We start from the raw sequence: 26,421 nt of genomic DNA, 5'->3' as shown, positions 1-26,421 counted from the left end.
TACGGTCCGGGAGGCAGACACCGTCTCCACATTTAAGACTAGACTTAAGACTTTCCTCTTTGATAAAGCTTATAGTTAGGGCTGGCTCAGGCTTGCCCTGTACCAGCCCCTAGTTAGGCTGACTTAGGCCTAGTCTGCCGGAGGACCCCCCTATAATACACCGGGCTCCCTCTCTCTCTCTCTCTCTCTCTCTCTCTCTCTCTCTCTCTCGTATTCTATTACTGCATCTTGCTAACTCGGCCATTCTGGATGTCACTAACTCGGCTTCTTCTCCGGAGCCTTTGTGCTCCACTGTCTCTCAGATTAACTCATATCACAGCGGTGCCTGGACAGCGTGACGTGTGTGGTTGTGCTGCTGCCGTGGTCCTGCCAGATGCCTCCTGCTGCTGCTGCCATCATTAGTCATTAGTCATACTTCTACTGTTATTATACACATATGACTATTGTCACACATGTATACTGCCAGATATTAATACATACTTTCAACATATTGTACCACAGTAGCCAGAACTATAACTATAATATTATTACTTTCATTAATGTTGTTGTAAGCTACTGTCATTACCTGCATCTCTCTCTCTGTCTCTCTCTCTGTCTCTCTCTCTCTCTCTCTGTCTCTCTGTCTCTCTCTCTGTCTCTCTCTCTGTCTCATTGTGTCATACGGATTACTGTTAATTTATTATGTTGATCTGTTCTGTACGACATCTATTGCACGTCTGTCCGTCCTGGAAGAGGGATCCCTCCTCAGTTGCTCTTCCTGAGGTTTCTACCGTTTTTTTCCCCGTTAAAGGGTTTTTTGGGGAGTTTTTCCTGATCAGCTGTGAGGGTCATAAGGACAGAGGGATGTCGTATGCTGTAAAGCCCTGTGAGGCAAATTGTGATTTGTGATATTGGGCTTTATATATAAAATTGACTGATTGAAAAATAAATTGATTGATTGATAGTAGTTGTAGTGGTAGTGGTAGTAGTTTGTCAGGGTTCATTTGTGTTCCTGTAATTGAAGCATTCTCTGGCAGTAGAAGTTCCTTTGGGATAGATTAAGTTTAATGAATTCAATTGAAATGAGACAAGGACTAGCTCGTTAACACAGCCTGCCGACCCTCAGCTTCACTACCTGCCACTAGGACGCCACGTCCCCAGGAGGAGAGCGGATGGCAGCTCAAACTTTAGCCGCTGTAGCAGCTTGAATTCAGCCTGTACAAACGGCAGCCCAGGGTTCACAGCGGCCCAGTGGCCAGCGGCGGCGTGGGATCTGATCTGTAGAACAGCAGTAACAGAAAGTTTGCCGATCTGGCGAGAACTTGGGGCGGTAGAGAGGGTGGTCCTGGATCAGACCCCCAGTGCTCAGTCTTGTTTTGGCTCCACCGGGTCGACACCGCCGTGGCTAAAATATGTTTTCATTATAATTACAACACAGCCTGTGTGGACTGGCTGTTTCTTAACATTAGGGGATGCCATTTCTTAGCTAACGTTACATAAGCAGAGCTGAAAAGAGGCAAGAAACTTGGGAACGCACATGACATAAAATCCTTTGGATTTTCCCTACGCAGATGTCAGTCCAACTGAGTTGCTGTTTGAAGCAACTCAGAAAGTCGAGGTCAGTCTCAGTTTTTACGTTACGTTCCAACCTGTTCACCAACATACAAAGTTCCCCAGAGAACCATTCAGGCATCCCATAATAACAACTGCCCAACAGGAAGTCAGGTCTGTGATGGAGCTAGGCTAACAGTTTTCTCCTACCTCCAGTCTTTGTGCTAAGCTAGGTTAACAGTTTCCCCTGCTTCCAGTCTTTGTGCTAAGCTAGGCTAATAGTTTCCCCCTGCTTCCAGTCTTTGTGCTAAGCTAGGCTAACAGTTTCCCCCTGCTTCCAGTCTTTGTGCTAAGCTAGGCTAACAGTTTCCCCCTGCTTCCAGTCATTGTGCTAAGCAAGGCTAGCAGTCCCTGAGGACATGTTAAATGTCGGCTTCAGAGTCACACACGCCTTGAACTGTTTGATGTTTGGTGTTACTGAACGTCTCTTCTCTGATTGGCTGACAGGTGTCCTGTTGGGTCCTTCTGTTGTTCCTGAAATGAAATCAGTTTGTCCAGCAGGAGGCGACAAAGACAAAAACCTTCACAGTACACACCATCTGTGATGATGTCATCAGCTGGTCCTGGTGTGATTGGCTGCAACCTGATGAGGGGCAGGGTTAATGCTGGTATGTGTGATGTGAGGGTCTACAGGTGAGTGATTCAGGTGTGACGGCTCATGCTGTCAGTGTTATTGTTTACATCATGTTGTCATCATCGTCATAGCAGCGCGTTTTCGTGTCAACACTGCAGCATGTCGTCATCGTCATGGCAGCGTGTGTGTGCGTGCGGCGAGCGCCTCCATCAGCTCGTGACACAGACACTGACAGAAGCCGTAGAGGACGAGCAGCAGCAGCGTGGAGGGAACCAGACTGACCAGGACCACGCCCAGCCACAGCTGACCAATCATTAGCAGGTAAATCCCCAGAGGCAGAGAGCTGAAGTACACCTGTCCAAACACACAACAGCACCTCGTCAGTCTCTTACTCACTCACTCACACACACACGCTCACACACACACTACATGCTGGTACTGGTTTGACTGGGTTGGAGTATACTAACCAGGCAGAGTGCCCCCAGCAGGCAGCGCGGGAAGCTGTGGGACGTCCAAGCGCGACACTTGTGAGCCGGCAGGTTGCAGGGCAGCGAGTCCAGGCTGGGGGGGCGGTACAGACCCACCACATTGAGCATGCTCAGTGAGTCCGAGGACGGAGACTCCTCTGGGAGCTCCATGATGGTGATGACCAGACAGTCTGAGGAGCGGTGGGACGAGTCCAAGCTGCCGCCTCCTGTCAGACAGAGAGGGAGGAGCTTAATGTTCCGGTCTAGAGCCCAGACATAAAAAACATTTAGAGAAGAAAGTCGCCATTATTTTACCGGTCAGACCATTTGGACTCAGCACCACCTCCCCTCCTGCTCCTCCTGCTCCTCCTCGCCGGACTCGGTCCTGACAGGACAGAACAGCCAGGATGTGTCGGTCATCCTCCATCAACCACACCTGCAGAGGACAGAGACAGGAGGACAGCAGAACGTCAGTCTGTCCAGCTCAGAAGCGGGAGCAGTTTCACCTCCTGGCTAATAAAGTCTCACCTCCTCGTCGGGGACGTGGGTCTCATGGCGACAGAAGGGACAGCTGATGACGGATGGCGAGGACTCACCTGAAAATCAACCAGAAGAATCACAGGACACACTGGATGATGTAAGAATCATCACACATCACACTGGTCATCGTACTGGACGGACAGAGATGATGTCAGTGGCTGGTCAGAATGACCTCTGCTGATTGGTCAGTGACCCAACTGTGGACAAGTTTCACAACATCAATCATCGAGTCTTCGTTAGACGTGACTCGTCAAACCTCTCAAGTCTTAAACTAAACTTTACAACCAGCTCTGTGTCAGCACAGGTTGAGTTTGGGCACTGGGCGCCACTTTGCGCCACCTGTAAAATGGGCTAAGGCAGGTTGTGTCTGAAGTTGCTAAGCAACCATAATCAGCACTGCATCACAGCCTGCTTTAACACATGCACGCCATGACGGCGTCATTCTGGTGTTTGAGCACCTGCAGCGTGTCTACGTTAACAACGATGGCTCTGAGAGTGATAAACGTAACGGGTACAACCCTGAACACTGGAAATGACGGCCCAGATCTCCCTGCTCATCTGTCAGTTCAGCTCCGCCCAACAACACATCTGGTGTCACCCAGTGGAGTTCAACTCTGGAGCTGGACCTACTGGCCAACAATGATGAGTGGCTTATGAGTCAGTTCAGACTGCTTGCGTGCGGTGCTGCTGGATCTCTGTGTTGCTTCGGGCCCGGTGTTACAAAGAAGCACCCACAGGAACCGAGCTGTGCCGGTGCTGTGACACCTGAAAAACCACCCCGACCTCTGTCTCCAGGTATCTGAGCCAAATGCTGCTGCTGGGTGCCAGCGCCTGGTTGTTACGCATCGTTTATGAACACAAGACGTATTTTAAGAAATTATTTGAGTCAAACAGCTGTGGAACTGTGTCCCTCATTTAGAGAGTTTATTTCAGACAGTCAGTTTTCTGTCTGAATAAATCAGCACCCATGAACACCTTCATATGTGACACTTCTTCTTGACTTGTGAGACAGTCTGAGGCGGCAGCATTCACAGCATCAGCCATCAGCTGCAGTTTGAGCCTTGGTAACGTCCACACTGAGTCCACCAAACATCGTCTTCTTTCAACCTCTCCAACAACAAATTCAGCTTCACTGTGTCAAGGTTGGTTTCTTACCTTTCCTTCCTGTTGGCCCTGCTCTGCTTCCTGCTGCTTTAGTTTAAGTCTAAGTCCCACTGGTTGTCACACACCTGAGTGTGTGAAATTTGTTCTCCGCATTTGACCCATCCCCTGAGGGAGCGGTGAGCAGCAGCGGTGTCGCGCTCAGGAATCATGTGGTGATGTAAACTTCTGTTCATCAATAATAATTCACTGACCATTAATAGGCACCTGTGGGCGGGGCCAGACACTCGCTCACATGCGCCACATTTCAAGTTGACTGTGATTTATAAAGGGAAACTGGCATGGGACATGTGTGCACACTATGTTATAAATCAGGATATTTCTATACGTACGCTTCCTGTGCTTTGTTCGTACGTCATCTTTAGTCACCTCTCCTGCGCACAGTTTTATAAGTGAGGCCCCAGATCTCAGGTCTACAGCTGAGCTCATAGTCAAACCATTGCCCCGCCTCCTCACAGCTAACTTTACCTGACAGGTGAACTCACCCATGTCCACCATCTTCTTCAGACACTTGGCGCAGACTCGGTGCAGACAGCCCAGCAGTTTGGGTTTCCTGCTGCGAGTGTCGTAGCGGTTGTAGCATATTTTACACTCAAGTTCCTCCAAAGTGTAAACCAGAGACTGAGCCCAGGTCTGCACCTGAATGCACCACAGGAAAAAGTTAATGACCCTGAACACCCCATATCAAAGAGTTAATGACACTGAACGTACCAAAACAAAGAGTTAATGTCACTTAACGTACCAAAACAAAGAGTTAATGACACTGAATGTACCAAAACAAAGAGTCAATGACACTGAACACACCATAACAAAGAGTTAATGTCACTTAACGTACCAAAACAAAGAGTCAATGACACTGAACGCACCGTAATAGAGTTAATGTCAGTGAACGCACCATGACAAAGAGTAAATGACCCTGAACGCACCACAACAGAGTTAATTTTAATTGCAGTCTAAGATTTGTGGAAGTATCAAGAGAAATGGAACCTCCTCAGACCAATCAGAATTGTTTGTGGCTCCTGGTTTATTTGTGGACGGTGCTCTGAATATGTGCTGATGGGAAATCTCACCTTGGCTTCCATCTCCCGGCCAGGCTCCGCCTCCTTCAACTGGCTCATTCTTGTGGCTGTTGTCCTCACCTGAAAGATGGCGGAGCTTAACTCAACTTGAGGCCGTCAGCTGAATGGAAGACAAACGGTTAGAATACTCTCAAAGATCCAGAGTGTGGGATTCTGATCTGATCAGCTGTGCTCTCTTTAATCAGCTGTGCTCTCTTTAATCAGATGCGTTCTCTTAATCAGCTGTGCTCTCTTTAATCAGATGTGTCCTCTTTAATCAGCTGTGCTCTCTTTAATCAGATGCGTTCTCTTAATCAGCTGTGCTCTCTTTAATCAGATGTGTCCTCTTTAATCAGCTGTTCTGTCTTCATTCAGCTGGGTTCTCTTTATTCAGCTGTGCTCTCTTTAATCAGATGTGTTCTCTTTATTCAGCTGTTGTCTTTAATCAGCTGTGTTCTCTTTAATAAGCTGTTCTCTCTTCATTCAGCTGGGTTCTCTTTATTAAGCTGTGCTCTCTTTAATCAGTTGTGCTCTCTTTAATGAGATGTGTTCTCAGCAGCGTCTCTGTGACGCAGCGTCAGAAACATTGATGTAAAGGTAAAGGTAAAGTTCCACTGATTGTCACACACCTAAATGTGTGAAATTTGTTCTCCGCATTTGACCCATCCCCTGAGGGAGCGGTGAGCAGCAGCGGTGCTGCGCTCGGGAATCATGTGGTGATCTAACCCCCCAATTCCAACCCCTGATGCTGAGTGCCAAGCAGGGAGGCAATGGGTCCCATTTTTATAGTCTTTGGTATGACCCGGCCGGGGATCGAACCCACGACCTCCCAGTCTCAGGGCGGACACTCTACCACCACAAGGCCACTGAGCTTGTTTGTCTTCCTGGTGTGAATCAACTCCTGAACACTAAAGGAATTCTGACCAGGAGACGTTTTGCTAACAGACTACACTACATCCTCCTGAATCTGACGCACTGGCCGAACTCACGCTTGTAAACGTTGCCTCCACGTCACGTGCATCAGTCTACGTACTTTGTGTTCTGTGCTCAGCAGACAGCTTGCCACCAATAGAGACAGAGCGCGTGTAAGTCCCGCCCACACTGGAGGGGAAAACATTTCATGGGTCTCGACTGACTCTGTGTTTCAAACAGATGGACAGTCTGTCTCTCTCTGGCGGATGCAGGGCGCTACAGGCTGATGTCTGATGTTTGTAGCTGCGGACATGTTGCTGGCATTTCAGCCGTTGGTTGCAGATTGTGGCGGCTGTTTACCTGTCCAGTGGGCGGGGCTTCCAGAGTGTGACACATTGCATTCTGACTCTCTGTCAAACACAAACCTCACTGTCCTCTCTTTAAAACTCATTTTCATAAACTGGCTTTTGATGGCAAGTTTTATTTATTTGTTTGTTTGTTTGATGTTTTCATTACTTTGCGTATTTGGGACTTTTCATTTGTTTATTTGTTTCTGTTGTTTGTGACATCATCAACCTGACTCCAGTCTGCTGCACTTTGTAAACTTGGTTTTGAAAACCATGAATCAATAATAATAATAATAATAATTATAATAATAATAATAATAATAATAATAATTAATATTATAAAGTGATGTGTCATGTGATTGGTCGACCTGTGTCGACACAGATGAAGCATCAGGTACCCACCTGACTCCAGATCAGCTGATGTGTGTGACACTCTGAGAGGACGCCATCTACAGAGACAGACACAGAGACTATCAGTGCACATACTGAGAGAACTCATCTGGTTTATTACTGATGTTCATCTATGAAGCACTCACACACCCACACACACACACACACACACATACTGTGATGTATTTATAGACTGCAGCTGTTATGTAACCGGGGAGGGGACACTGGGGATGCTGATGTTGCTATGGCAACAGCTTTACCTGTGGCTGAACCTCAGATGAGCCAATCAGAGGAGTCAGATGTGATCAGCTGATGACATCACTTCCTCAGTTTAAAGAGATGTCAGGCTGAACTCCACCTTTATTTATACAGCTGTGTGTTTATCACTGCGTTTGTTTGTTTATCACTTTGTTTATCAGTTTGTTTATCACTGTGTTTGTTTATCACTGTTTGTTTATCAGTTTGTTTGTTTGTTTATCACTGTTTGTTTATCAGTTTGTTTATCAGTTTGTTTATCACTGTGTTTGTTTGTTTATCACTGTTTGTTTATCATTGTGTTTGTTTATCACTGTGTCTGTTTATTTATCACTGTTTGTTTATCACTGTGTTTGTTTATTTATCACTGTTTGTTTATCACTGTGTTTGTTTATCACTGTTTGTTAATCATTGTGTTTGTTTGTTTATCACTATTTGTTTATCATTGTGTTTGTTCATCACTGTTTATCATTGTTTATTTGTTTATCATTGTGTTTGTTTGTTTATCATTGTGTTTATCACTGTTTGTTTGTCAGTTTGTTTATCAGTTTGTTTGTTTGTTTATCACTGTTTGTTTATCACTGTGTTTGTTTATCACTGTTTGTTTATCATTGTGTTTGTTTATCACTGTGTCTGTTTCTTTATCACTGTTTGTTTATCACTGTGTTTGTTTATTTATCACTGTTTGTTTATCACTGTGTTTGTTTATCACTGTTTGTTTATCACTGTGTTTGTTTATTTATCACTGTTTGTTTATCACTGTGTTTGTTTATCACTGTTTGTTTATCATTGTGTTTGTTTATCACTGTTTGTTTGTTTATCACTGTTTGTTAATCACTGTGTTTGTTTGTTTGTTTGTTTATCATTGTGTTTGTTAATCACTGTGTTTGCTTGTTTATCACTGTTTGTTTATCATTGTGTTTGTTTGTTTATCGCTGTTTGTTTACCATAGTCTTTGTTTGTTTATCACTGTGTTTGTTTGTTTGTTTATCACTGTTTATCATTGTGTTTGTTTATCACTGTGGTTGTTTATTTATCACTGTTTGTTTATCATTGTGTTTGTTTATCAGTTTGTTTACTGTGTTTGTTTATCACTATTTGTTTATCATTGTGTTTGATTGTTTATCACTGTGTTTGTTTATCATTGTGTTTATCACTGTTTGTTTGTTTATCACTATTTGTTTATCATTGTGTTTGTTTATCACTGTTTTTGTTTATCACTGTTTGTTCATCATTGTGTTTATTTGTTTATCATTGTGTTTGTTTGTTTATCACTGTTTGTTTATCATTGTGTTTGTTTGTTTATCACTGTGGTTGTTTATTTATCACTGTTTATCAGTTTGTTTACTGTGTTTGTTTATCACTATTTGTTTATCATTGTGTTTGATTGTTTATCACTGTGTTTGTTTATCATTGTGTTTATCACTGCTTGTTTGTTTATCACTATTTGTTTATCATTGTGTTTGTTTATCACTGTTTTTGTTTATCACTGTTTGTTCATCATTGTGTTTATTTGTTTATCATTGTGTTTGTTTATCACTGTTTGTTTATCATTGTGTTTATCACTGTTTGTTTATCAGTGTTTGTTTGTTTATCATTGTGTTTGTTTATCATTGTGTTTGTTTATCACTGTGTTTATCAGTGTTTGTTTGTTTATCACTTTTTGTCACAACTCTCTATTATCAGGTAGCTCTAGTAAGTCCTTAAAAACTCTCCAGCTAATTCAGAATGCAGCAGCACGTGTACTAACAGGAACTAAGAAACGAGATCATATTTCTCCTGTTTTAGCTTCTCTGCACTGGCTCCCTGTAAAATCCAGAATTGAATTTAAAATCCTACTGTTAACTTATAAAGCTCTAAATGGTCAAGCTCCGTCATATCTTAGAGAGCTCATAGTGCCATATTATCCCACCAGAACACTGCGCTCTGAGAACGCAGGGTTACTCGTGGTCCCTAAAGTCTCCAAAAGTAGATCAGGAGCCAGAGCCTTCAGCTATCAGGCTCCTCTCCTGTGGAATCATCTTCCTGTTACGGTCCGGGAGGCAGACACCGTCTCCACATTTAAGACTAGACATAAGACTTTCCTCTTTGATAAAGCTTATAGTTAGGGCTGGCTCAGGCTTGCCCTGTACCAGCCCCTAGTTAGGCTGACTTAGGCCTAGTCTGCCGGAGGACCCCCTATAATACACCGGGCACCTTCTCTCTCTCTCTCTCTCTCTCTCTCTCCTTCTCTCTCTCTCTCTCTCTCTCCTTCTCTCTCTCTCTCCTTCTCTCTCTCTCTCTCTCTCTCTCTCTCTCTCTCGTATTCTATTACTGCATCTTGCTAACTCGGCCATTCTGGATGTCACTAACTCGGCTTCTTCTCCGGAGCCTTTGTGCTCCACTGTCTCTCAGATTAACTCATATCACAGCGGTGCCTGGACAGCGTGACGTGTGTGGTTGTGCTGCTGCCGTGGTCCTGCCAGATGCCTCCTGCTGCTGCTGCCATCATTAGTCATTAGTCATACTTCTACTGTTATTATACACATATGACTATTGTCACACATGTATACTGCCAGATATTAATACATACTTTCAACATATTGTACCACAGTAGCCAGAACTATAACTATAATATTATTACTTTCATTAATGTTGTTGTAAGCTACTGTCATTACCTGCATCTCTCTCTCTCTCTCTCTCTCTCTCTCTCTGTCTCTCTCTCTCTGTCTCATTGTGTCATACGGATTACTGTTAATTTATTATGCTGATCTGTTCTGTACGACATCTATTGCACGTCTGTCCGTCCTGGAAGAGGGATCCCTCCTCAGTTGCTCTTCCTGAGGTTTCTACCATTTTTTTCCCTGTTAAAGGGTTTTTTGGGGAGTTTTTCCTGATCAGCTGTGAGGGTCATAAGGACAGAGGGATGTCGTATGCTGTAAAGCCCTGTGAGGCAAATTGTGATTTGTGATATTGGGCTTTATAAATAAAACTGATTGATTGAGTGATTTTTCACTGCTTGTTTGTTTATCACCGTGTTTGTTTATCACTGTGTTTGTTTGTGTATCAGTTTTATCTCTGTGTTTGTTCTTCTCCGTTTGTTAGGTTGTTAGAGGCAGTCAGTGGACATAAACAAACACCTGGACGATTTGTTTACATCACAGTCACAGAAAAGTGATGATGTCACTGTTCGCCAGCTTGTTTTTGCAACAGACAAAAATTTCTCAAGTTTTTAATGAAATGTTTCCCTGAGAACTTTATTTCCACAGTGTTTATGAATGTTCTACAGTGTTAATAAATGTTCTACAGTGTTTATGAATGTTCTAGTGTTAATAAATGTTCTACAGTGTTTATAAATGTTCTACAGTGTTTATGAAAGTTGTACATTGTTATGAATGTTCTACAGTGTTTATAAATGTTGTACATTGTTATAAATGTTCTACAGTGTTTATAAATGTTCTACAGTGTTCATAAATGTTCTACCATGTTTATGGATGTTCTACAGTGTTTGTGAATGTTCTACAGTGTTTATAAATGTTCTACAGTGTTTGTGAATGTTCTACAGTGTTTGTGAATGTTCTACAGTGTTTATAAATGTTCTACAGTGTTTTTGAATGTTCTACAGTGTTTATAAATGTTGTACATTGTTATGAATGTTCTACAGTGTTTATAAAAGTTGTACATTGTTATGAATGTTCTACAGTGTTTATAAATGTTCTACAGTGTTTATAAATGTTTTACAGTGTTTATTAATGTTCTACAGTGTTTATGAATGTTCTACAATGTTTATAAATGTTCCACAGTGTTTATGGATGTTCTACAGTGTTTATAAATGTTCAACAGTGTTCATGAATGTTCCAGTGTTTATGGATATTCCAGTGTTTATGGGTGTTCTACAGTGTTTATAAATGTTCTACAGTTTTTATAAATGTTCCAGTGTTTGTAAATGTTCTAGAGTGTTTATACATGTTCTAAGGTGTTTATAAATGTTCCAGTGTTTGTGAATGTTCTACAGTGTTTATAAATGTTCTACAGTGTCTATAAATGTTCCACAGTGTTTATAAATGTTCCACGGTGTTTATAAATGTTCCAGTATTTGTGAATGTTGTACAGTGTCTATAAATGTTCTAAGGTGTTTATAAATGTTCCAGTGTTCATAAATGTTCTATGGTGTTTATAAATGTTCTACAGTGTTTATAAATGTTCTACGGTGTTCATAAATGTTCCACAATGTTCATAAATGTTCTACGGTGTTTATAAATGTTCCAGTGTTCATAAATGTTCCACAGTGTTCATAAATGTTCTATGGTGTTTATAAATGTTCTACAGTGTTTATAAATATTCTACGGTGTTTATAAATGTTCCACAGTTCAGCATTTTTTTATCGACTCTTTTAAAGACGTCACGAGATGAAAAATAAAAGAGTAAACTTCAGACGAACTGAAGAACAGGTGTCAACATGCAGGAGGCCGATCAGAGGAACACAACACGGAACAGGAAGTGTGAGAGTGATGGCTCTTTGTGTTTAAAGATAATGACAACAAACACAGGACGCTTCACAACGTTTCAACAACGTTTCAACAACGCTTTGTATTGGAACTAATGATGTTCTACTTTTTTATTTTTACTGTGAACCGGTGCCAAATATTGATTATTGGTTTGTTTGATTGCTACTGATCAGTGTCAGTCCGAAGAAAAAAAACAGTCAATCCCTAATCAATCCTACGGCTGTGACATCATCACAACAGCTGTGACATCATCACTATGGCTGTGACATCATTGGTTGAGAGCTGTAAATCTTGACAGAGACATGATGCTGCTCACCTGCTGGATGATGGAGGCTGAGTTGACGGTGGCTGTAGATGTAGTTGCAGGTTGAGTTGCTGTGGTGTCACACTGAAGCAACACTGATGATTAACCATCAACAGTCTGGTTGTCCATTGCTGTAGTTTCCCTCAGGCTAAAGCAACATGGTGGTTAGTAAGCGTCAACATTCTGTTTACAAGTTGCTTAAGGTTATGTTGCCATAGTTACAGTTGCTGTGGATTTGGTTGCTGTAGGTTCATTTGCTGTGGATTTGGTTGCTTTAGGTTCTGTTGCTGTTGTTGCTGTGGGTTTAGTTGCTTTTGTCCTTGAAGCTTTAAGATTGAAACAACATGTGTTTATTCATCATCAGCTTTGAGGTTGCTGTAGCCTAGTTGCTGCAGGTTCTGTTGCTGTCAGTCTGGTTGTTGTAGTTGCTGCAGGTTCTGTTGCTGTCAGTCTGGCTGTTGTAGTTGCTGTATTCTCCTTTTAAGTTGTTGTGGAAAATCAGTGGCCTGGTTGCTTTATGTGTAGTTGCTGCGGGTACTCTTTCTGTGGGTCTGGTTGCTGTAGTTATTGTAGTCTCTGTCAGGTTAAAGCAACATGGTCGTCCTCAGACATCAACAGTCTGGTTGATATAGTTGCTGCAGGTGCAGCTGCTGCTGCTGGTTGCTGGAGGTCTGTGGTCTCCGTCAGACCGAGGCAACACTGCAGCAACAGTCTGGTTGCTGTGGTTGCGGTAATCTCTCAGGTTGAAGCAACACTGCGGTCGTTGCCTGTCATCGGTCTCATTAACATTCCGTGATCGTCGCGCGCCTCCGCAGCAGCGGGGGAGCTAACAGGCTAACCGGCGGTCTGTCGGCGTGTCTTCAGTCCGTCGGTCGCTGGAGCCGGTTGTCGGTTGTCGGTTGCCGCTCACCGGGGCTGGTCTCGGTGACTCACCGTCTCTCCTCAGTCTCTCTGCTGCTCACTGCAGCGCGCGGCCGGCAGCGGGAGCCCGGGTTACCATGGCAACCGGCCCGCAGCGGGATGACGGGATATCTGTGACTGATGATAGACAGCTGAGAGGATCGATAACCTGATCACTAACCTGATCGGTTCATGACCACACAGGTGAATACACGTCATCAGACAGGAAGTTCAGAGGAGTCATCTGTAAGAACCTTATAGAAATAAATCAATGATCAGGAAGTGGGAACAGATTCTGATCCTGAGGTTTGGGACTGTTCGTTATTTATTGTGTGTGGGGTGGCTATGTCTTTATTTTGGATGAAGTTAGGGACTTCTGTTTCAGACATTGAACATTGTTACATCATAGTTTGTGACTAAATAATAATCATAATGATGACTTTATTAAGGACACAGAGAGAGGTCCATAGCATACCACACAAAAAACAATCATCAGAAGAAACAATATAATAAATACAATTTAATAATTAAATAAAAATATCTTTCATAAAAAGATAATAAACTCATTAAAAGTTTATTATTTCAATAGGTTCGTTTGAGATGAGCCAGGCCTGCACAGATTCGATCACCGGCGATTGGCGCACAATGCATGCCGGTTAGTTTTGTGTCCGACTTCATCCCGACTTGCTCTGACGTATCACAGAAGTGGACGGCGATGAAACCGCGAGAGCGAGGCGGCTGCAGTTTTTAGAGCGAGGCGGCCGCAGTTTTTAGAGCCAGGCGCTGCAGCTGCTCTCCACCGACTGCACCGCCTGGCTCTCACCTGATCTAACAGCTGATTGGTTCAGATGTTGACTCAACAAGATGACGTTTTAGATAAAGTATTCACAGTGTTGGGCAGTAGCGTCATTACAGTAGCGGACATTTGTAGTTTAACTACATTTCTCAGTAGCTTGGTGGTAGCGTCGCTGTTTTCTGAATCAAGTAACTTCTCAGTAGTTAAGCTCTTTTATTGATCACTTAGCGCGGTAGCGTCCATACAAGCTACATTTCCAAAATCATTTCTGAAGCTCAAACGAGGCGGGGATTTCTGTTATGGACTGAAATAAAACTGTCACCGCTACCACACAGAGTCACTTCCACATGACGCTGACAGGGGACAGCCCACCATTCCGAAACACCGCCGTTCTGAACCCCCCCACTCCGAAATTGATTTCAAGTCCATATCGAGTTTCCTGCATCAAACACTGCCACCCGTTCTCCGGCTGTACTCGCACAATTCTGAAACTCGTTGTGCTACAAAAGCTTGAAATGAACGTTCAACTCATTGTTTTTTATTGAAAATGTCACTGTCTTCATTTATTATATATAATTTCTCTAGCAGCAAACACATTTAAAGGAGACGCTTGTCAAGTCTTTTTACACGCGTCCTCCGTGGTGCTGAAATCCCCGCTGCAGCCGCCGCTCTCTGCTGACAGCAGACCGGGGGAGAAAAAAAGACATTTCTTTGCTCTGTGCTTTCAGAAAATAACCAGGGTTAGAGTAAGAAAGACCAACGGTCTGTACAGCAGTCCCACTGTGTTTGCCAAGGCATACCAGTGTGATTATGCGCAAAGATTGGTTTAACGCATTGGAGCAATGTCATACAATTTCGGACATTTAATGTGATAAACTAATTTCAATTCAACATGGTCATTTGCTTAGAGGATTCAGCTGAAGCATAATGAGTGTTATATGTCATTAAGATGAAGTATTTGCTTGTTTTGTGGTTAATAATGCACATGATCCGCTTGACTGCATCATGAATGGGATTTATATTCGTTCCTGCAGACAGAGACAAAAGGATCAATGCGCAGCCTCCGTTTCCTTTGTGTCCATCTTGTTCATTCAAACTTTGTAAACACGGTTGGGATTTGTAGGGGACATACATGTGTATGCTGCTCACTATAAAATGTGTTTACAAAAATGTGTTTACTAAAATGTGTTTACTAGCCTCATTTCTAGTCAAAACAAATCTCTTTACACTTAAAAATACTTGTTTCAAGCAAATTTTCACTTGAAATAAGTATGAAAATCTGCCCATGGAGCAAGTTTTTTTTTTTGCTTGCAATAAGAAAAAAAAAACTTGCTCGTTCCGTGGACAGATTTTTTTCTACTTATTTCAAGTGAAAATTTTCCTGAAACAAGTGAAAATTGTCTAAAAACAAGTTACTTTTTAGGTAATGAGTCTTATTTCAATTGTAATGAGATTTGTTTTGACTAGAAATAAATATTCTTGGTAAGATTTTGAGTTTTTGCAGTGTACATACACATACATACACGCATGTATGTTTTTGACCATGTTGTGACTGTTTGAAGCAGGTCTTCATTCTTGCTGTTGTGTTTTGAGTCGTGTTGTGAGTTAGTGCAGCTCACTGTTCAATAAACAATTGAACTTAACTTTTTTACCTGCCTATCTGTTTGACTGATAGTTTTATTGATCAGTATGGTAACACTGACTTGGCACGAAGTTGGTTCAATTTAGTAAAAAGCTTGGATGTAGTTGCACTAGTTACTTTCATTTTGCTGTAGCTTAGCTTGCTACATTTCTGAGGGTGATAGCTTTGATGTAGTGAAGCTTCATTTAATATTAGAGTAACTAGTAGCTTAGCTCACTACACTGTCCAAGTAGCTTACCAAACACTGATATTCATTTTAAATGAACTGACATCATTCCAGACAGGATGTGAGTGTGTCTGTGACTTCCTGTACGGAATGCAGGCTGCTGGAAACTGTCCGACTTCACCGCGGCTTTTTGTCACCGCCCCGCTGCGGCCGCCTGCTCTCGTCTACTTTCCAGGCGAGGCGCAGTTCATCTCCAACGAGCCTATTAATCATCAGATTAAAGTAGGAACTAAAATAAACTGACCTGCGGGCCGGGAGAGAACCATATGTGGGAACTCTCTGTGTTTCCTTTGTTCGGGTAGGAACAGTTCCGCTGCGGCACACACTGCTGCTGCGTCACTTCCTGTGTATCAGTGATAAAGACGGGCCTGGCGGGACCTCCGCGGCTCAATTTTTTTGGTTTGTTCGGTGAATCCGGCGGGAATCGGAGCCATCAGAACCGCAAACATGGTGAGTGTTTACCGGGCAAAGTGTCCGCGGACTGCCCGCCGCGGGGGTCACTGAATTTACTCCGGTTTACGGTTTTATACCGGTAATGGCGGGAGTTTGAATAAACGTCGGTGGAACGTCGGTGAAGAGCCGCAGAGGAGTCCAAGTAATCGATGCATCAGGAATCAGATCAATAATCCGTTTACCTGCTGTGTGCATACCGTTAACGGGGCTCTGTGTGACGAGCAGCCGGTAATTTCCCGGGATAGGCTGCAGTGTTTTAGCTGTTAGCTGCCCGGTTAGCTTAGGTCTTTTGAATGAAAAGTGTTCGCGCGCGGGTTGAAGCGTTAGTTTACATTTACCGCATCAACGTTTGTTCACAGCACTGCCCGCACCGGGGCCCTTCACACTGACATTTACTGGATAATGTTTACTTTCTCCGAGGAGACCGCTGTTACCGGTGCAGACACTGAGCTAATGATGCTACATGCTAACGGTGGAGCTGTTTAGTTTACACCGGTCCTCTGATCCGCTGCACGTGTCCGCGTGAGTGTTTGTAATAATCATTAATCAGTATCGACCCAATGAGTCACAGAGCTGTGAACTGTTATTGATCTGTGATCAGTTTACAGGTGATCAGAGGATTTAATGAAAACTTTATCCACAGAAAGAATCAGTAATCGATCTGCAGGTTTTGATCATCACAGACGGACACTTTGGAGCAACTTCAGAAAAGTTTCTCACACGTGGTTCATTATTTTTATTTTAACAGTTTGTAACGATGAAACAAACAGGTTTTGATTTATGGTCTTTGTGAGGCCACGCCCCTTTTCGCACCTGTTGCGCCCCCTGGCGGTCGATATGAATTAAAACATCAGGCGGTGTTTCAGGTGCTGAAGTGGACGATGTGCTGGAGTTAGTGCTGATTGGCTCAGCAGTGCTGGAGTCAGGTTTATTTATGTGCTAAGCCACGCCCCCTTTAAGCTTCATTGGTCAGTATCTTTAAACGCAGAGAAATCATCAAGGTTTAATGAATATTAATGAGTTCGGTCTAGTGATGACTCGCAGAAACTCTGGTACCGGTCAGAAGAACGGTTCGGGAGATGTCGGACGAGTTGCTCAAATAATTCAAAATGGTGGAAAATCTAGTCAGACGGACATCAGACGTTCCTGAGACGGTTCGCTCAGCTCACTGAGCTGCACACGTGTCATAGTCAAGGTCAGTCTTATGGTGTGAGGGGCGTGGCCTTTACAAAATCACATGTTAGGGCTTTAAGTACAGCGCCTCCATCTGGCCGGATGGTGTCACGTTTGTTGAGCAACATTTGGTCAAAACCTAAAATCAGTGGTGAAAATTTCACGTGTTCACGACGGAACGTGTCACGAAAAAATTTACTAAAACATTTATGAAGAAAAAAAAATGATAACCACAAAACAGCAGAGTTTCAGACCCTGAATTATTATGATGATGATGTCATAGTGATGCCTGTGTGTGATTGGCTGTCAGACGGTGGGGAAGAGCAGTAAGATGCTGCAGCACATCGACTTCAGGATGAGGTGCATCCTGCAGGACGGACGAATCTTCATTGGCACCTTCAAGGCCTTCGACAAACACATGAACCTGATCCTGTGCGACTGCGACGAGTTCAGGAAGATCAAGTAGGTCAAACTTCCATGTCATTTGTGTCTCCAGGGCGACAGTGAACATTAATGAACATTTTCATAGAAATAAAAACGTAAATGCACCCAATCGTAGCTGAGGGCTGATTTCCATTGCTAGTCCACCCGTCAGATGGTGCAGGCAAAAGTTCCTAAAAATGTAAATGCAGACAGAGGTCGACATGTCGTCATGGTGATGTGTTTGTGTGGGCTGTGTTCTGTGCTCCATCGCAGTGTTTATAGTTTACACTGCTGCGCGCAGAACGATATGAAGACATTAGTGTGTGACACGTCAGACTGTGAGGTCAAAGATCAAGGATGGGACGCCTTGTGTGGCTGTATGACACATGCTCAGTGATGTCAGAGGGTTAAAGGGGGTTGATGCAGGATGCACGTGTGCGTCGCAGACAGTAGATGGGCTCTGGTAAAAGCGCTTTAAACGGAGACTTCTGGGGGGGGGGGTCAAACTTGTTTGAGAGCCAACTTCAGATTGTAGTGGAGCCCATTCTGTAGACTCTCATCAAGATGGAAAGTAAGTTAATGAAACTCGGGGAAAACGTCCAGATAGTTGATAAAGGACTTGAAAATAAATGGCGTTGGGCGTGGGTAGAAGAGGCACAGATGGAAAGCCTTTTGGGACCCGGGTGCCTGTTTCTGCACCTTGTGCTTACGTAAATTAATGTATGCAACCAGCGGCAAGACTGTCCTATCACAGCATGAATTAGACCTTGGTCATAAAGCTGCTGTGCGTGCAATAAAGCACGTAACTTCTGTAGTTTATGTCCATGAACTCTGCTGTAAATCAGCATCATGTCAGTTTGACCTGTTGCCTCAGCTACACAGGCTGAATACACTGTGTCTGACTGTAAGCTTCATATTTTATACAAATTTAAATTTAAAACTTTGTCTCCAGGGGGCAATTTAAGGCACAGAGCAGCAGCATTACAAAAAGACACAGGTTAGATACAAAAACAAAGTGTTAGCTGACAGAATAATATACACAAGACACAGGTATGTACAAATCTACAAAATATAAAATATGTACAGTGTACGTTTTAAGAATGAGAAGTGTCACTTAAAAAATGTTATCAGTGGTGTGTGTATGTCTATATATACATTCAAATTTGCAGTTTTTAATATATTCACCAGTGACAGTGAATAGTTATGTGAACAGGATTGTATAATTAGAATAAGAAATGAATAGCAGAGTGGTTATAGTGCAAGAGAACAACGATTACAGCGGGAAATGAATATATTAATAATTATCTAAACAGGGCTAAATGAGGTGGCTCAATACTGAATGAACAGAAAGGACGAATAGTTGTAGTGTGATAAGCACCAAAAAAGTAAATGCACTGGAGATAAATCAATTAATAAATAAATAAATAAATACACAGAGCTGACTGGGATGGACAGAGTAAAAAGTGTAGTAGTGCAAAAGGATGGAGGATAGAAGTTACAGCAGTGAGTAAATATCAGACAGAGCTAAATGAAGTGGACTAATACTGGACCAATGGTTGGTATAGTGCAAAAAAGACAAGTGCACCACTGGGAATAAATATGTCAACAGAGCTATTTGTGAGTGAGCCAGTACTGAGTGGGAAATAAGGTGCAGTCAAGTAAATAACTATCATGGAGCAAGAAAAGATAGTTACATGAAAATAATGATAATAATAATACACAGGTTATAAGGTGCGTCTGAAAGCGAGGTAACCAAGACAACAGCTTTCATTAAACATCAGTCAGATACAGTCAGGGCTTCACATCTGTACACATGTTAGTTAAAGAATGACCACCAGTCTCTTTGACGTTAAACACTTCAGTAACAGTCCAGTGTTAATACACAGTAGACTCTGTGTAGTTTATGATGAATGTGTTCAGTCTGTGACGACTAAACTTCACCATCAGTCACACAACATGTTTCTGTTCACAGAATAAACCTTCAAATCAGACAAATACAATCTTAATCTCTAAAATTCAACAAAAATTAGTAGTTTATCTAAAACGTCATCTTGTTGAATCGACATCTGAACCAATCAGCTGTTAGATCAGGTGAGAGCCAGGCGGTGCAGTCGGTGGAGAGCAACTGCAGCGCCTGGCTCTCGCAGTTTTATCGCCGTCCACTTTTGTAATATGATTGACTCTGATGACACATCACGATCCGTCCTCCCTGAGGTCTCTGCCTTTTTTCAAAGGGGAAGTTTTTCCTGGTCAGCTCTGAGGGGCAGAGGAACAGGTGCGATCCAGAATCCTGGAGGAGCTGACGTACTGCTGACAGTCCACTGGTACCACAGTGATACTCAGACTGCAGTGATTATTATGGGATAGAATCAGGACATGACACATCAAAGCGACAGTCAGCCGTCGTCACTGAGGTGTGACACCCCCCCCCCCCCCCTCCCCCGTTGACCTTTTTGGCTCCTTCCTCATGTTGAATCTGTCGGTGAATGACCTCCCTCTGACCGTCAGCTGAGCTCAGGTGAGGAGCAGAGAAACAGGAAGTGAGTTGAGTAAAGGAGGAGGAGCTAAAGACCAAAACCAACTTCTTCCATCAGGTCAGATTATTTTTCTCTTCAGCAGAAACGTTTCCTGATGGTTTGTGTTATTGTTCACTGGCGCACGGTAAATCTGCTCTGATTGTGTTGTTCATGTGCTAACTGGCATCAAGACGCTCTTCCTGTTGATGAATACAGACGACCGCCGTCTACTGCTGTGGAGAGTTACTTCCTCTCAGCAGGAGCAGAACGGACGAGCTGATTGGCTGTCAGCTGGAGTCTCTGTGGTGCGTTCATGTACCACTCTTTTGCCGAGACACGGCAACATGAGGCAACAGTTGGCTTTGGTCATTGCTGGTTCTCTGAAGTTGGTTTTGTGCGTATGGACACTAAGTAAATTTACACGAGTAACTTCCTGTCAGCGTTCCTCTCTCGCCTTTTTTTCAGCAGCAGTGATTAGGGGCGAGTTCGTGTACAAAAATCTCGAAACGTTTAGAGTGGGTATTTTTTTAAACGTGTACACAGGTTTCACCACTGGGTGGTGCTATTGCATTACACCAGTACAGCCCCAGTTATCCGAATACCAACCGAACGGGCCATTTAATCAACGCACCATTTTAACAGAATGGAGCACGTAGGCTACTGACCTGTTGCCAAACCTGGTCTCACACCATTTCTTGTCATATTCACAGTTGTTACCGTCCAGCCCTTCACTTTAAGATGGTGGCTGTGACGCAGTAGATGTTGTAGGAAGTAAAGCGGCGTATAGAGTGTACGGACGGGAACGCACCGTGAAGACAGTCCTGTTCATGCTACGGGTGGTTGCAGTCTGTTTACAGTGTTTAGATCCAGTTACAGCAGAGAAGGCCCTGCATTATGTTTTCCTGCTGTAGTGGAGAAATAAATGTGCTTCTGCACGGACGTCAGTTCTGCATCCTCATTCTTAAGCAGAGTTGGTCCAGACTCCTAGAGCTAGTTAGAGCCACAAGCCAGGTTGTAAAGATAATCAACAGAAAACCAGTGTCTCCAGTGTTAGGAGCACTGAGGCATGCTGGGTAATGAGTGTAGTCAGCACTGAGGCATGCTTGGTGATGAGTGTTTTGTTTCATCCTTCAGGCCAAAGAACTCGAAGCAGCCGGAGCGCGAGGAGAAGAGGGTTCTGGGTCTGGTTCTGCTGAGGGGGGAGAACCTGGTCTCTATGACGGTGGAGGGCCCGCCCCCTAAAGATGTAAGTAGACCCCTGCAGCTAATAGGAGGCGGACCTGTGGCGGTGCTGCAGCGTCTGTCATTAAAGAATTTAAACACAATAAAAACAAGTCAACAAACATAATAATTCAGCTGCTCTGTAAACAACAACATCAACATCAGATTTTATTCAAACAAACCCCCCCCCCCCCCCCCAGACCGGCATAGCTCGCGTCCCGTTGGCGGGTGTGGCCGGAGGTCCAGGTGTGGGCCGGGCAGCAGGGCGGGGCGTCCCTGCAGGAGCTCCGATGCCTCAGGCTCCAGCAGGACTCGCCGGACCCGTCAGAGGGGTGGGCGGACCTTCACAGCAGGTAACCATGGCAACAACAGCCGTTTTTTTTGTGTGTGCGCGCGTGCACTCTGATGAAGACAGCTTCCTCTGTGTCTTCAGGTGATGACTCCGCAGGGCAGAGGGACAGTCGCCGCAGCAGCAGCAGGAGCAAGTATCGCCGGCGCTCCCACGCAGTATCCCCCTGGACGAGGAGCCCCACCCCCGATGGGTAGAGGAGCCCCGCCTCCAGGTGACTGGACATGTGATGTATTGGCTGCTCTCTTGCTTACCTGTTGCCAGGTAGCTGCTGCATTAACCACTTACAAACTTTGGTTTGTTGTTAACTGTCTGCGTGTTGATTGGTTACAGGCATGATGGGCCCGCCCCCTGGCATGCGGCCCCCCATGGGTCCTCCGATGGGGATGCCTCCAGGCCGAGGTGCTCCGATGGGGATGCCCCCTCCAGGCATGAGGCCGCCGCCCCCTGGCATGAGAGGTAAGCTGTTACCATGGAGATAACTTCAGTCTGAGCAGCCAATGTGATTGCAGCATCATTAATCACATTATTGACTGTGTTTAAAAAAAAAAATGTGATCTCTTTCTCTTTATAGGACCACCCCCTCCCGGGATGAGACCGCCCCCCCGGCCCTGAGGTAGCCCCGCCCCCTCAGACTCACCTGTTGTATAGATTTTTTTTTTATTTTTTTTTTAAATTTTGGGTTTTGTGTTTTTTAATAAAGTTTCTTCAGGACGGTTCAATCGAACCTCGGCTGTTCAGTTTCTATGGTAACCAGTTCAATAAAAGTCTGGAGTAACGGCCAATCAGAGCTCAGATCATTTTACTAATATTACAGGAGGCGGAGCTTCAGACGTTGTGTCTGAGCTGTAGTTACATCACTAACGCTCAATGTCGGGGGTATTCCAGAAAGCGGGTTTAGTGAAAACTCTGAGTATGTTAACCCTGAGATGAGGGAAACTCTGGGTTTTCAGTTCCAGAAAGAGGTAAATCAAACTCTGAGTCAGTCACCATGGTAACAGACTCTGTGAACATAACCTGCTCGCTGACAGGTTTCCTTCAATAAACCCTGAGTGTTTCTCTGTCTCCTCCCTCTTACACGCTGTTTCATTTCCTCATTCATTCAGTCCGTGTCAAAGCTTGTATGGAAGCGCATTCATTAGCGGAGATTTACCGTCTGTCACAGTCTAAATCCTGCTGGATATTAGTTTGTTACTCAGGACTGTCTTAAGTTACTGAATTTATGCACATCAGTCATTTCTTTGGACATCAGCTTTTGTCTTTACATTCAAATATTACACAGCGAGAATTCACCCTCAGCTCAGAATCAAACCTCTGTCCTTTTTATATTTATTATTTTTATAACACTGTGCACAAGGATCAGACTGTCAGTCTGTCAGAGCAGCTCCCAAATGTTTATTGCACATAATGTGTAGGTCTAATTATTTACATTTTAAAAATGGGTATGAAGCTTTAGACACGTAGTATCAATGACTAATGATCTCTGTCACTGATGTCATTGGTCGCACTGATGGAACATAATTCCTATATCCTAATATTGGGGATTATATGTTCATATTTCTGAGTGAGCAATGGTGCAGCATTTCACTGTCTTTACATTTACTACATTTGTAGCTGAAATAAAGTCACTGAATGCTGTTGAGTCAAGATACAAATAGATGTGCAACATTTTCAAATCTACTGTATTTTAACCTCAAAGTCTTTTCAAGTGCAAATCACCAAACATATTATTACTGGGTCAGACTGTGAGTTTACAGTCATGTCTTTATGTCTTTGATCTATAGCCTAGCCTATATGTTTTAAATCTTCTGCCTCCTGTGTTTTTCCCCATCAGATTAAATCTGAACAAATATATTATTGTATATTATTAATATAATGTAATGTATCTACAGCCTGACACACAGTCAGATTCCACCACTTTATCTTCATTAAGGAAATGTAAGTCTGATAAATGATGAGTAAACTTTTTTATTAACTTTATGGTTAACTTATTGACACTTTCCTCGCTCTGACTCAGGCTCTTCTTTTAAAGATAAACGTGCACCGTCTGCTACACATGCATTAATATCTCTACATCCACTGGATTAAAATGGAGGCGCTGTCTTTTATTTACCTGTTGCCATGGTGAATCGTGGAGTCGGAGCTCCATTGATGATGGCTTTTTATTGTCGGCTTAACTCAGAGTGAACATACTCAGAGTTGACTGAACTAACTCAGATCAGCTGTTCTGGAACCGGTAACTCAGAGTTTCCCATCTCAGAGTAAATCAACTCAGAGTTCAGGGTTAGACTCAGAGTTTGTTGAACCTCCTACCTGGAATACCCCTCAGGAGTCGTTAACATGCTGACCTGATGGTGGCGCCACATGTACGAAACAACCTGATTGGTGGGTGTAAAGACAGAGGGGCAGACTCAGCAGACCAAAGTCAAGTTATCTAATGTTTCAGGTTTAAAGATCAATTCTAATCAATCAGCTTGATTTCTGATCAGATCAATACAGGTGGAGACAGTGAAAAAAAACAGTTTCCAAAAAATAAAAGTGAATTATTAATAATCAGTGGGTCAGTGAAAGTTACACGAGTCTAACATCTGATAAAAGACTCAAGTCGACGAGTTCTGAACAATTTTAACTTTATTAACACTTGTGACATGAAGTGAAACAATAAAAACTAAGTGGATTTTTTCACTGAATCTCTGAGTTTGTTCAGTCAGAGACACTGAACACATCAGAGAGACAGCGGTTTGTCGGCCCGTAAGAAAAGTGTCTCTGGCTCTGAAAAGACTTTGGACCCTTGTTGTGGTTTTCCCTGGACATAAATCACAATCCATTATTAAAGTAATTACCACGGAGCATCGGTGGCTCAGTGGATGGAGCGGACGCTCAGCTCCTGATGCAGCGGCCGCGGGTTCAAACCCAGCCTGCTGTCCTGTGCTACATGTCGTTCCCTCTCTCCCAATAACGTTATGCTGTCCTGACATTAAAGGCAACAAAAGCCCAAAAATAATGTTTAAAAAAAGAACTGCAGGTTTGTCAGTGTTGATGAGAAATGAATCTACGTGGACACATGATGCAGTGATTCATTAATACTTTTCATATATTCAAAGACTCCGCGGTGTAACTGGCTCATTGATGGGACTCAACATCCCATAATAGCTCCATGTGAGAATAAAGGAGATTACATGAAGTCATTTCACAGCAGTTAAATGAACCTCAGCCTAATATTGACAGAATGAAGTCAGTAGAAACAAAACTTTTACCAGTCTGTTTAATATCTGTGTGTTTGATGTTGAGTTTGTGCCCAGTGTGTTTGGGCTCCATCACATGACAGCTGAATAACTTATATTCAAATATATGAACACTGTTAAGATAGAAACATGTTTCTGTATGTTAGACACGTGACCTCATCACATGACATCACATCACCTCACATATGAACACGCTCTGCAGGCTGTTCTCATCACACCTCTCTCTGTTCAGCTGCAGCTGACGTGTTAGTTGTTGTTGTTGTTTTTTCATTTCGCGGTCGTTAAAATCTCTGACTCTGCTGATGATGTCTGTTGGTGCTCCCCGTGAACGCACCTCTCTCAGGCTGAACATACTCAGAGTTGATTGAACTGATCCTGATCAGCTGCTCTGAAACCAAAAACTCAGTGTTTCTCAGCTCAGCCCATTTAAAAAAATAGTTTTTGAAAAAGAAAAACAATAGCGACCATCATGCAACGCACTCAGCAGGACGGAGATTCAAACTGCATGTCTGTTGGTCACTGTCACTGTGAAGCTTTTATTTTGAAAACAGACAAACGATTATAGGCATCATAATCACAACAACAACAATAATAATAGGTTCTTTCTGACGTATTACAAAAATGGACGGCGATAAAATGGCAAGAGCCAGGCGCTGCAGTTGCTCTCCACCGACTGCACCGCCTGGCTCTCACCTGATCTAACAGCTGATTGGTTCAGATGTCGACTCAACAAGATGACGTTTCAGATAAACTTTAATTTTTTGTTGAATTTTAGAGATTAAGATTCTGATTTGAAGGTTTATTCTGTGAACAGAAAACATGTTGTGTGACTGATGGTGAAGTTTAGTCGTCACAGACTGAACACATTCATCATAAACTACACAGAGTCTACTGTGTATTAACACTGGACTGTATTAATTGTTGAAGTATTGAGCAGCACAGAGACTGGTGGTCAGTGGGATGTGAGGATTCTTAAACTAACGTGTACAGATGTGAAGCCTTGACTGTATCTGACTGAGCCTTAATGAAAGCTGTTGTCTTGTATCAAATATGAAGCTTACAGTCAGACACAGTGTATTCAGTCTCTGTTGCCATGGCGACAGGTCAAACTGATATGATGCTGATTTACAGCAGAGTTCATGAACCATGAACATAAACTACACATCACCTGTAAAACATTAATCTATCATAATTAAAACAACTAGAGGCTGAGAACAAACTGATATATGAGTCTGGTCACTTTAATGAACTGACATCATTCCAGACAGGATGTGAATGTGTCTGTGACTTCCTGTACGGACCGAAGGCTGCTGGAAACTGTCCGACTTCACCGCAGTCAAAGAGCATGGACACCAAGAGGCGAAGCTCAACAGAACGCCCCATAGCAACAGA

At 43.3% G+C, this 26,421-nt stretch overlaps 2 protein-coding genes across 4 annotated transcripts; one reads left to right on the top strand and one right to left on the bottom strand.

Annotated features, from left to right (window-relative positions):
- Window positions 1-658: 658 nt before the first annotated feature.
- LOC117256493 (E3 ubiquitin-protein ligase RNF182) lies at window positions 659-13,324 on the bottom strand. 3 transcript variants are annotated; one of them, XM_078172083.1, is made up of 8 exons: window positions 12,098-13,324; window positions 7,052-7,098; window positions 5,403-5,471; window positions 4,818-4,971; window positions 3,160-3,227; window positions 2,947-3,067; window positions 2,632-2,855; window positions 659-2,518 (listed from the first exon to the last, which is right to left on the bottom strand). In XM_078172083.1, exons 3-8 carry the CDS (start codon window positions 5,448-5,450, stop codon window positions 2,336-2,338), a joined length of 798 nt encoding a protein of 265 aa, XP_078028209.1. In that variant the 5' UTR covers window positions 5,451-5,471; window positions 7,052-7,098; window positions 12,098-13,324; the 3' UTR covers window positions 659-2,335. The 3 variants fall into 3 exon arrangements, with proteins under 3 accessions (XP_078028209.1, XP_033481826.1, XP_033481827.1); XM_033625935.2 differs by having other exon boundaries at window positions 702-2,518; window positions 2,632-2,858; window positions 5,403-5,511; window positions 12,098-13,322; XM_033625936.2 differs by having other exon boundaries at window positions 702-2,518; window positions 2,632-2,858; window positions 12,098-13,321.
- Window positions 13,325-15,938: 2,614 nt separating this feature from the next.
- Window positions 15,939-22,569, top strand: snrpb (small nuclear ribonucleoprotein polypeptides B and B1). The gene is made up of 7 exons (XM_033625693.2): window positions 15,939-16,099; window positions 17,586-17,737; window positions 21,349-21,460; window positions 21,636-21,788; window positions 21,869-21,998; window positions 22,118-22,243; window positions 22,359-22,569. The coding sequence occupies exons 1-7, from the start codon at window positions 16,097-16,099 to the stop codon at window positions 22,397-22,399; spliced, it is 717 nt and encodes a 238-aa protein (XP_033481584.1). The 5' UTR covers window positions 15,939-16,096; the 3' UTR covers window positions 22,400-22,569.
- Window positions 22,570-26,421: the final 3,852 nt, after the last annotated feature.

Source organism: Epinephelus lanceolatus, chromosome 1 (genome assembly GCF_041903045.1).
Source record: "Epinephelus lanceolatus isolate andai-2023 chromosome 1, ASM4190304v1, whole genome shotgun sequence".
Taxonomy (NCBI): domain Eukaryota; kingdom Metazoa; phylum Chordata; class Actinopteri; order Perciformes; family Serranidae; genus Epinephelus; species Epinephelus lanceolatus.
This window is presented reverse-complemented; position numbering and strand designations above follow the sequence as displayed.

What these genes read in the sequence shown, in the direction of transcription:
- LOC117256493 (XM_033625935.2), bottom strand. Translation starts at nt 5,450, where the DNA reads ATGAGCCAGTTGAAGGAGGCGGAGCCTGGCCGGGAGATGGAAGCCAAG. An exon ending in GAAGAAGATGGTGGACATGG is followed by an intron (nt 3,228 to 4,817) that starts GTGAGTTCACCT and finishes GTTGATTTTCAG; the next exon opens with GTGAGTCCTCGCCATCCGTC. An exon ending in TGCTGGGGGCACTCTGCCTG is followed by an intron (nt 2,519 to 2,631) that starts GTTAGTATACTC and finishes GTGTTTGGACAG; the next exon opens with GTGTACTTCAGCTCTCTGCC.
- snrpb (XM_033625693.2), top strand. An exon ending in AGGGCCCGCCCCCTAAAGAT is followed by an intron (nt 21,461 to 21,635) that starts GTAAGTAGACCC and finishes CCCCCCCCCCAG; the next exon opens with ACCGGCATAGCTCGCGTCCC. An exon ending in TGGGCGGACCTTCACAGCAG is followed by an intron (nt 21,789 to 21,868) that starts GTAACCATGGCA and finishes CTGTGTCTTCAG; the next exon opens with GTGATGACTCCGCAGGGCAG.